General features: G+C 41.7%; 1 protein-coding gene across 2 annotated transcripts; it reads left to right on the top strand.

The window, feature by feature from the left end:
* The first annotated feature begins 1,147 nt into the window (after window positions 1-1,147).
* LOC120744188 (prohibitin-2-like) lies at window positions 1,148-9,137 on the top strand. Of its 2 annotated transcripts, none has more exons than XM_040048368.1 (10): window positions 1,148-1,280; window positions 2,112-2,244; window positions 2,501-2,585; window positions 3,569-3,648; window positions 3,905-4,089; window positions 4,278-4,407; window positions 4,601-4,704; window positions 5,050-5,127; window positions 5,307-5,386; window positions 8,328-9,137. In XM_040048368.1, exons 1-10 carry the CDS (start codon window positions 1,260-1,262, stop codon window positions 8,350-8,352), a joined length of 921 nt encoding a protein of 306 aa, XP_039904302.1. In that variant the 5' UTR covers window positions 1,148-1,259; the 3' UTR covers window positions 8,353-9,137. The 2 variants fall into 2 exon arrangements, with proteins under 2 accessions (XP_039904302.1, XP_039904304.1); XM_040048370.1 differs by lacking the exon at window positions 1,148-1,280 and adding an exon at window positions 1,319-1,494.
* Window positions 9,138-11,647: the final 2,510 nt, after the last annotated feature.

The raw sequence follows: 11,647 nt of genomic DNA, 5'->3' as shown, positions 1-11,647 counted from the left end.
AACTGGCCCACGACGACCAATCCACTTTCCAGGAAACTGTTCATCTAGGAATGCTCGGACCTGGCACCCATAATGTGGTGGTGCACCATCTTGCTGGAAAAACTCAGGGAACGTGCCAGCTTCAGTGCATAAAGAGGGAAACACATCATCATGTAGCAATTTCAAATATCCAGTGGCCTTGAGGTTTCCATTGATGAAGAATGGACCCACTAATGTTGTACCCCATATACCACACCAAACCATCACTTTTGTTGTTCCAGCAGTCTTGGAGGGATCCATCCAATGTGGGTTAGCGGTGGTTTTGTTTGTTAACTTCACCATTCACATAAAAGTTTGTCTCATCACTGAACAAAATCTTCTGCGTGAACTGAGGGTCCTGTTCCAATTTTTGTTTTGCCTGTTCTGCAAATTCTGTGCGCCTATCTGGGTCATCCTCGTTGAGATGCTGCAGTAGCTGGAGTTTGTAAGGGTGCCATTTGTGAGTAGCTAATATCCGCCGAAGGGATGTTCGACTAATGCCACCCTCAGTGACATACAGCGAGTGCTACGCTGTGGGCTCTTGCTGAATGAAGCTAGGACAGCCACTGATGTTTCTTCATTAGTGACAGTTTTCTTGCGTCCACATTTTGGCAAATCCAACACTGAACCAGTTTCACCAAACTTAACAAGCAGTTTGCTGACTGTAGCATGGGAGATGGGTGGTCTCGTAGGGTGTCTTGCATTGAAATCTGTCTTGCATTTCGATCTGCTCCTCACGCGTTAACCTCTTCGACATGTCAATGGCTGTGAACAAAGAGAAACTTGTAAATAACTCATGAAAGAATAAAGTTACGTTGAAACCAAGCACACCATTGTTTTTCTTGTGACATTACCAATAAGTTTGATGTGTCACATGGCCCTCTTCCTATTGAAAAAAACAAAAGTTGTATCCAAGATGGCCGACTTCTAAATGGCCACCATGGTCACCACCCATCTTGAGGAGTTTGCCCCCTCACATATGCTAATGTGCCACAAACAGGACTTTAATATCACCAACCATTCCCATGTTATTACGGTGTATCCATATAAATGGCCCACCCTGTAGATGACGGCTGGATTTTGGAGGCTAACAGAGACCTCCAGGGGGCAGCATTACTTCTGTGAGAATGCTTTTATGACGTGAAACGCCGAAGAAAAAGGGGACTACATGTCCCAGTGTAGTTTGCGGCCCACGCGGAGGGGGTCCATCTGTGTCGACCTTGGGCTTTGACGTTTAAAACATGGCGAATAAGGAGCCGAATGTAAGTGTTTGAAATGTGACTGGTTTTGAATGAAGACAGCATGATCTTTATTGTTGTGCGACATGTTTATCTGGCACTAATGTGACTGGTGACGAGGCTAAGTTAGCATGCTCCATCAGATTGAGCAGCTTTGCTAGTTTCGTTGTAGTTCACTAACAGCTCGGTTAGCAGCGACAACTGCTGTATGTGATCTAGTAGGCTTTACACGATACAGGTGAGGGCAGGAGATAGTGGGACAGGGCGACCTTTCGCTGTGAGGCAGATGTTTCACACTGTAAGCAATATCATGAGATTACATGTAGCTGACCTTCTGTTAGTAGAGTAACCTGAACTGGGCTACAGGCAAACCTGCCGGCAAGCTACTGTTAGACCTTGTTTCTGCTTAAGGATAGCGGGTTTCTTCTCTACTACCACATATGGTTTTCAAGCATTCATCGTTTTTCTTAACTACCTAAACATGCCAATGCCAGCTAACAGTGGGCGGAAGGCAGTGATCCACCGTGGACAGGTCCCACATACATCACAGAGCTAACACAGACACAGCCAATATTCATGTCCACATCCATGTGTATGAAAAACCCGGCTGGCATGCATGTGTTTAGGCTGTGGGAGGAGAACATGCGGACTCCACGCACAGAGCCTTAAGTTCAAATCTACAACCTTGGTGCTGTGAGGTGATGGTGCTAACCACTGCACCATCATAGCTCCATCAGCTAAATGATAAATCAGAAAAATTAAGCTTTACACCTGACATAAACATAAACCGCACCAAGATACTGATTGTATTTTTGTTGTTGCACTCTCGCCACCACATACAAACACAAACTGCAGCGGTTCATCCAGCACCTGAGGGATCTGGCTGGTCGGATGTCCTCATCTGGTGGCAGAGGAGCCGGATTAGGAGTGAAACTGCTTCTTGGAGCTGGTGCATTGGCATATGGCATTAAAGAAGCCACCTACACAGGTAAACACAGATGTGGGATTTTTACACCATGCTTTAAATTTGTGGCGGCCTGGGTAATGCTATGGTGATTTACAGAAATAGATCCGAAGACCTGTTTAGAAACTTTAATGATGAATTTTGTTAATAACATGCTGTGTACTAGAACTGTACTACTGTACTTATTGATCGAGTTAAAGATGGTGACAAGGCAAAGTTTCACAACTTCAGTCATGCTAATATAATGTGTGTGTGTGTGTGTGTGTGTGTGTGTGAGCAGTGGAGGGTGGTCACAGAGCCATCATCTTCAACAGGATCGGAGGGGTGCAGATGGACACAGTTCTGGCTGAAGGGCTACATTTCAGGTAGAGTTACAGCTAGTGTCAAGATAAATTTTAGATAAATTTATGTGAATCTATTAATGATACAGATTTTGCACTCAGCACAATTAAATGAAATCTCCCTGAATATTCCCCGAGAAACTGACTCTTAGTTCATTAAAAAAAACAAACCTTTTTACTATTATTTTTGTGAGTCATTTTGCCTGATGACACCCAAAGCAGTTTCCAAACCACTTTTATGTTTGTTTGAGAGGTACATGATTAGGCAGAGTGAAGGATTCTGTGTGTGCAACTTACACAGATGTCCTTGTATGCAGTCCTCCAAAAAACCAACAGCTCGTAGCCCAGCAGCATTTGCTATGCATAGGTTAAATGCTGATTGATTGACAAGTGTACCTGAAAAGAAACGGACACCAGCTTTGACTGTAAAGGGGAGAAGTGCAGGAAAAAATGTGAAGAAGATGAGAAGCACACTCGGTTTACTTTAGCGCTTTAGGTTTGGACTTTGCTCTTCTTGGCTGGTTCTAGAGATTTTTGATGCTGCCCCCTGGTGACAGTAAATAGTTAGAGCATGTGACTACAAAGCTCTGTGTAGGCTCATGGCCCAGCTGTACTGATGCCTTTAGATCTTTGGTTTAAAGAACTACAAGAAAACCATCGGCTTCAGTACTGCCGTAGTGCAGGAGATGAGCCACAGCCAAACATGGCGGAAACTGTGTGGGTGGCCACAAATCGGCATGTGTTGGGTCCTATGGTATGTGTGTTGTTTTTCAGCCTCAGCCACTCATCTAATAATATAATATAATATAATATAATATAATATAATAAAGACATGAAATGGGCTGTGAGCTCTGTGGTGAGGTCAAGACATTACCTTTAAAAAAAGATTATGAATTAAGAATATTAAAGGTGATCACAGCACATGATATCTAAGTCATTTATAACTTAAACGTGAGTATGCTTCGAAATCTTGATCAGCTTTGCTATGACTTTCAAATCTTTTGTAGGATCCCTTGGTTCCAGTACCCTATCATCTATGATATCAGAGCTAAACCCAGAAAAATCTCCTCTTTGACTGGAAGCAAAGGTAACAAACATGGGGGGCTTTCTCACTCTCTCTCTGTCACACACTCTCTATCTCGATTCTTTATTTGTTATTTGTAATAGTGATCTAGCTCGTGCTTGAGACAGCTGCTGATGAATGTATCGATGTGCCAGTATAATAACTGAGGCGAAAGATTTGTTTTAAGTTCAAAGTTACAAAGGCGAATATAACAAAACTTGTTGGAGAGGTGGCAAAGAAACCATTCGGTCATTTTTGGTGCGTGCATGTTTGTTTGTAGATCTGCAGATGGTGAATATTGGAGTGCGGGTGTTGTCCAGACCCATGGCATCCAACTTGCCAGCCATGTACCAACGGCTGGGGAAGGACTACGATGAGAGAGTCCTCCCGTCTATTGTCAACGAGATCCTAAAGTCTGTGGTAGCAAAGTTCAATGCCTCCCAGCTCATCACACAGAGAGCACAGGTACTGCAGCACCTTCGCACTGCTGGGGGGGATTCATGTTTTTCCTGTTGGCCAGTTACTGTAATCAGCATTGATAAGTTGATCCAGAACAGTAAATATAATAATCAGCTGATTCGACTGTAGATTCAGTCGTTCCACTAAGCTGACACACAGTGCAGATCATACTTGTGTTGGTGTGTCTCGTTTAGGTGTCTCTGCTGGTGCGCAGGGAGCTATTTGAAAGGGCCAAAGACTTCAACATCATTCTCGATGATGTCGCCATTACTGAGCTGAGTTTCAGCAACCAATACACTGCTGCTGTGGAAGCTAAGCAAGTTGGTAAGGCTCAGTATACCACAGTGTTATCAAACAGTGAATCAGACTGCTCCAGCCTGTCATTAGCATCACTGGAGCAACAAACAGCGAAAATGCTGTTGCCATAGTTTTCATTATTGTCTCTGAAGTAAATGTGGCTGCTTGGGTTGCATTGACCACGCCTGTTGTCTTAAAGTGTAACTGTGTGTGTGTTTAGCTCAGCAAGAGGCCCAGAGGGCCCAGTTCTATGTGGAGAAAGCCAAACAAGATCAGCGACAGAAGATCATCCAGGCTGAAGGAGAGGCTGAAGCTGCTAAAATGGTAAGCAGACACTGACGTGGTCTCGGTGCAGTGTTAGCAGCAGTTATTACTGCACAACAAAATGCTGTTTTTCTGAGAAGCTGTTACATGTCAGCCAAGAAATAAAGTTGTTCTCTATTATGGGAGTGTCTTTTCCGTGCAAACTGGAAGTCGGGATGTTGTACCTGAAACCTCTACGGTTTCACACATGTATGTAACCCGAGTCAGACAGCAAAACAAGTGCTGAGAATGAACTGTGAGAAATGTAAATATCCATAGAGAACAATTAAAAGTAATCATTCTCTACCTTTCTTGTCATATTGTATGAATGTCGTTAATAATCTAAACACAAACTGTTTCCTTCAGCTCGGCCAAGCAGTGACTAAGAATCCTGGTTACCTGAAGCTGAGGAGAATCCGAGCGGCACAGAACATTGCTAAGACGGTCAGTACGCTCCTTCATCGCCTGTGGCTTCGTTTCTGTTTTGTCTTGACACTCAGTAAAATCCCAGAAATGCGTGCTCTGGCTTTTGAGTAATCAGCAGAATTCCTCCCCGAGGTGAAAATGTAGACTTTAACTACCAACATTGGGAGGTGACTAATAATTGCTGTGTCTGCTTCCAGGTGGCATCGTCTCAGAACAAGGTGTATCTTAATGCTGACAGTTTGGTCCTAAACCTACAAGACCAGGCACTTTTTAACAAGTAGGTTTACCCACAGTCTCTGTCCCTCACAAACACACAGACCAACACACAAATGTCTGCATCGCTTCATTGTTTCATTTTATTACTCGGACCATGCACAGATTACCAGTTTTGTACCAGATTTCGCTGTCAGCTAATTTCCATCTGCATCACTTCAAAGGACGCTGCATCCTCTTTTAGTTTCCACTTGTCTTGACTGTGAACGATCGGAGGCTGAAGCTCAACTCCCACGTTCAGTTTTGTTGGCATCTGCACACAATCAGCAGACTGCACATGGCTCAGTAGTTACAAAGCGAAACAACACTTTACATTTCAGTGAGTAAAGCAGCCAGATCCCTGTGAACCTCCGTCTTAATCTACATCACTTTAACAGAAAGTATAAACAGTGTTTCTTTTCCTGTAAAATATCCTGCTGGCATCAACATAAATTCAATTGCAACATTATTGCCTTCACTAAATTCACTTTTATTAGTTTATAAAACAAAGCACAGTCTTTACTTTTTAGCTCATCCAGCTGAAGGACTCGTGGACTTGTGACATGTTGAGGCGTACAGTGTCCATCTGTCCACAGTTCAGCTGCTGCTCTTCGTAGAGTCTTTTTCACATTTTAGCAAAACTTGCAGGTGACGATCACCTAATGGTTTCCCCCCCAAACTGTGCTCAAAGTTGCTTTACGGGCGGTGAGCTATGAATGATGAGGGAGCCGGATGAGCTTTTACATTATTAAACTTCTGGTCTTTATGTAACTTTTCAAAAACAAACCGTTCTAAACAAAAACCCCTCAAACACACCTCTCCACCAAAGCATGGCACTTTTTACCCCATCAGCTGTGAAAGGCTATTGTCGTCACCAGTGTTGAAAATAGAAATTAGTTACTAATTACTGATTACTTCTCCAAGAGAGTAATCCCATTACTTTACTCATGACTTATTTTCAAAAGTAATTAGTTACTTTATCACTTACTTTTTAAAGACATGATGCGCAACCTGAATATGTAATAAAGCAATAGACCTTTCAGCCCAATTCTATTTTTCTGCATAATCCATCATACAAAATGAAACAGTTTACACTCTTTCAAATAGATGAAAGTAAAACACAGCAAAAAATGTATAAAATCAAAGATTCGGTGGCACTGAGTCCTGTCGCTCTTAAATCTATTGTCACCTGTTTAGCAGGAGTGGGGCCGTCGCAGGTTTGCCCAGTGCCACAGCGGTCTTGTCAGTGGGGGAATACCGGCGTTTCTGTTAATTTCACATTCCCGTGACGGCGTGCCCGGTGCTTGCTTAGATTTGAAGTTTAATTTTTCGTTGTAGAAAGAAGTTTTCCGCCCACGCAGTGTACAGCGGACACTAATGTTTTTATCATTTTGTACGGAATCAAACTCAAAGTAATGTCAGTACTTTAAAAGCTTTAAACGCTGCATGGTCGTACTCTCTCCCACACTCTATATTATCCATCGTTTGTCTTCACATGTCTGTTGCTGCTACGGATGTCGCACGCTTGTACGACATTGTCATGAGACACTCTCACAAACAAAATCGCGGTTTAGTAACGCAGCGTGCTTATGAGGAAGTAACAGTAATCGAATTACAGTGGAACCCCGGCTTACAAAGACCCCATTTAATGAAAAATTCAAGTTACGTAGGCACTTAACGGCAATATTTCTGCCCATGGTATGACAAAATGCCCGCGTAACGAAATAGATAAAATAGAAAATAAAAAAATAAATAAAATTAAATTCCATAATGTTATGTACATGCTTTCTTCAACCTCCGGCACCTCCTCCTCCACCAAGAGGAGGAGCCAGCATCGCCTCACTCAAAAGGCGATGGAAAAAGGTGCTTCGACTTACAAAAAGTTTGACTTACCAAAGACCCTCTGGAACGAATTAATTTCGTAAGTCGGGGTTCCACTGTACTTTTTTGCAATAGTAATCCCTTACTTTACTCGGTACTCGAAAAAAGTAATTGGATTACAGTGATGTTACTGCCCATCCCTGGTCGTCACCCAGGCAGCATGCACACTGAAGTTTGTAAATGCAATAACACACAATGACCTTGAACTCAGTTCGAGTCATTAGTTTTATATAGTACCAAATAAAAACACAAACTACCGTAGTTTTCGGGTTATAAGCCGCTACTTTTTTCCCACACTGTGAACACTGCAGCTTATACTGACGTGCGACTAATGCATGGTGTTTTTTTTTTTTTTTTTTTTTTTTTTTTTTCTCCTTCATGCCGCCAAAAGCATTTTGCCTGGTTAACAGTAGACCAATAAACTTGATAAGTAGTATATATACGTATATATTTTTACTGGTTGTTAAGAGACGTTGTAATGTTGTTTGTGCATTGTTCTGTAAAAAACCCATAAGCAACGTAATTTGTGTGTTACCGATACATACGTATACTTAAAGGTAGCCGTGTTACAGGCGCTGTTCGAGGAAAAAAAAGCGTTTGCAGTATGTATTTTTTTAATTTACCATAACGTTTATGTTACCTTACGGATTAAATTAAACGTTAAAAATCCTCACGTGTAATATTTCTGTGTAAATATCTCATATTACAAGTGAAACACATGCGGCTTTTAATCAGGTGCGCTCTGTAGTCCGGGATTTACGGTACTTCCCCTGGAAAATGCATGAACACTTTTTAGGCTTCTTTTTTTTACCTTCAGTCTTTATTTTGTTCACAACACGTAAGCAAGAAAAGAAAACAGCTATAGGGCTTCACATCTGCATCGTATTTGAAACTCGTGCCTTTTTTTTTTTTTTTTGCTTTTTCAACGAGGTTGTTAAATTCCATTTCTACGTTTTACCACTGAGTTTATTTCCACTCCTGATAACATGAAATTTGAACGGTGTTGTGCTCGACAGCAGAGTTGTGACTCTGAGTTTAACTGTGTGTAACAGTGTAAGCTAATGTGGTGTTCCCTTGTTTTTCAGTTTGACAATGGGTGCAAAGAAGTGATGAAGAGGACACGAGCTCTTGCAGAGGCTGTTGATTTTGCTTTGTGCTACTGGAAAAATCAACGTACATGACTGGAAACTTGATTTCTTTATGGTTTTTCTTGTTTTAATTCTCTCATGTGTCGGAGTGACTTTCATCAATGAGTTGTCTAGTGATACACAAAGGGGTCGTTATTAAAATCTACATTGAATACGTCTAACAGATTTGTTGAAGAAAAGATCAAAATCCAGTTTTACCAGAGACTTTTGTGTTGAAGGATTTATGCAACAGTACATATGGATACTTAAGAAGATCAGAGACTTCTGTCAGGAGGAGCTCATTGGCCTGAAATGCCCGAGCCGCTTGTCTAGTTTGGCTGCCGATGTTCGTTTTACATGTTTTATCAATAAATGTTCCCGTTTCCTCTTACAGCTATGACATGAGAATGTTAGCTCCATCTACACATGTGTGTGAGTTTATAATACAGTCACTGCTGCTAGCAGACCATCTTATGCATTAATAAAGTTTATTAGGAAAAGTTCTCATTTCTATTAGTTACACCACTCTACTAACCAGCTGTCAAAGGTTAACTGCAGGGTTAAGACAGAGAGGCAGACAACCGCTCATGCTCATATTCACACCTGTGGCCAAATTAGGATTGCCAGAAAACGCAACTCATGCATGTGATGGGACTGTGAGAGGAAGTCAGAGAGAACCTACACAAGTGCTGGGACAACATGCAGGCTCCACAGATTTGACTACAACTGTTAAAGAAAAGGAAAATAAAAGGAAAATGCAATATCAAACAGCCTACTGGAAGGTTTGTTGTAAGACAGCTTAATACGTAATATAATTGTATATACCAAAATACCCAAGTGCCAACAGGCTGTCTAGCTAGCGTTGGCTCCAGCCCGACCGCGACGCCGAGAAGTGGAAAAGTTCAATGGATGGATGTCTCCTGTGGTATTACTGACTGTTATTACTAGTTGGGACAGCTGGAGGCACTACACCAGTGCAGGATCTGGTGTGTTCTATGGATCTGTGTCAGCCTGCTGTGTGTGATTCCTGAGTCAGGTTTATGGCGTTTTGCCCTGACATCGCATGTGATGAAGGTGGGAGTATGCCCACCAGAGACCAGCAGTTTGCACATAGATCCAATCTGGAAATAGGTGACGCAATCATATACATGCTGCAGAGAGCATACTGCTTTCTAAATGTGCTCCAGAAGGTTAATGTTGCATTCACTGACCTTTCTTAAAGAAAGCTACTTTCTCCTTTCAGGTTTCCCATATAAAGCTAGAGCAGCAAGCGCTTCTGTCCATTTGGCCTCTACTAATACTGTGTGTAGTAGTTATGTAAACTTCTAGTTATTTACTTAGAGTGATAAAGGTGACAAATCGTTGTTTGGCTGTTTGGTGCGGTAATTTCTTTATTAGTAGAAGCTTGGTAGGAGCTCTGACATTTTTATGCACATTTCTGTCCTGTTTTGTGGGCAGCCAAGGAGCTCGGGCATTAGAGTTTTGGTTTCAATCTTGAGAATGGTGTTTCTTTACTCTCTAGTAAGAGTGAGGTTTTGTTGTGGCCTTGGAGACCTTGACATTGAACTGCTTCCTTTTTCTGCTCCGATTTATTTTAATGGTGGAAGTTAATCGTGAATAAATTCCTACGATTTATTTGGAGGCTTAATCTGTGGTTTGCCCTGCTGGCACTTTGTTTTAACTTCATGTGTCCTCCAGACTTTGCAGTAGAGGGAGTTATAACAGCTTGGTTTAGTGCAAGGTAATTTCAGATGCAGCTTTTTAAAGAGCTCAACAACCATCACCATAAAGTACATCTGTGCAGTTTGTCACAAGTGTGTGCAGTTCGGGGTGATTTGCTCTGAGCTTTTCACCCGTGCAGCACGTTAACCTACACAAGTGTCTCAGTGTTGTTTATTCACCTGACTGTTTGTTAACTGTAAATCTCTGACAGTCTGCTAGCTCATGGACAGCGGCTCTATTTCCCAGTGATTGAGAAAAATGACACTGAGATGGAGGAAGCTGTAAGATGAATTATTTTCAAAGGTAAGGGCTGCTCAGGAAGTGAAACTTTATCATTTGAAAAAGCAAATCTTACATATAATGTTCTAATTTATTTTAGTTTATATTTGGATATTAGATCTATAAACAATGTGTTGCTGAATTGTTTTGTGGAAAAAAACATTCAAAACTTAAGTTTGTGCTATTGAAAGTTTGCATGAAAAAAAAAGTTTTGCAGGCTAAACTAGTTTGCAGCACTGTGGTGAAGTTTTTCCGTGATGCTGTTAACAGGGTGTGTTGCTCCTGTTGGGTTACATCAGGTACTTTTTAGGATGTTTAAGGTAATGTGCTAAACTCTAAATCTTATACTAGCTTTATGCTAACTGGGATTGGAAATCAACCATGTGGCTCCTGTAACATCAGCTTCGTGCTCGACCCTCAAAGACCAGTGAATGTCAGTGAAAGAATGAAGCTTTAGATTTCATTATGGTTTTGCTTTTTTCATTCAAAGGAAAAATCCATCCTTATGCTTCACAGTTGTGGGGCGGTTGATTCAACAGGCACAGCTGAAGTTGCTGACTCTCAGTAAGTTAACTGTGTTCAAAGCAGTTAGGTCAGTCCAGCTCCACTTTACACTGCAGCTCCACTCTGGGTTTCCCTGCAGCCTCTGCGGCGCCTCACTTCTCCCTCCCTCCCATGTTTGTCTCATCCGCCATTTCAAATAGGATTACAGCAATCCTGTGATGGTGGAAGAGGGAGAGGAGATTTGAGGAAGGAAGTAGAAATGTATCTGAAAATAGGGGCTGGAATTGTGAAGCAGTGATTAATGCATGCGCTACTAGTTATGAGTAAAACTTTAACATCAGTGCAGTCAGCCAATGTAAATGTGTTAGTAGCAAATGCAGAACACTGATACCCGTTTGTTACCTTTCAAATTCAAAGTACAATTATATGCAGTAAATAAATAAATAAAAAATATACACAGCCATCCTGTCTGGATCAAAGCTCATTTAAAATGGACTGAGGAAAAGTGGAAAACTGCTCTAAAGTCAGGAGAATAAAAATGTTTATTTCTATTTGGAAAACAGAATGACTTTTTAGTAGAAAGGTCCAGGTGCTGAACTGGCATGTCTGTAGTGCAAACCTTTGAACAACTGAAAAAGGCCAATGGAGATCAGGGACTGCTGAACAGCTGCAGTGCTCTGAAAGATGAGAATGGGACAATATTCCCTCCCAAAGCCCAGCAGCTGCTCTCCTCAGGTCTGGGCTGGAACGAAAACTATTTTTAAACAAATATC

The sequence above is a fragment of the Simochromis diagramma genome, unplaced genomic scaffold, assembly GCF_900408965.1.
Source record: "Simochromis diagramma unplaced genomic scaffold, fSimDia1.1 OVJJ01000557.1, whole genome shotgun sequence".
Lineage (NCBI taxonomy): Eukaryota > Metazoa > Chordata > Actinopteri > Cichliformes > Cichlidae > Simochromis > Simochromis diagramma.
Note: the sequence above shows the minus strand (reverse complement) of the source record. Positions and strands in the feature narration are given on the sequence as shown.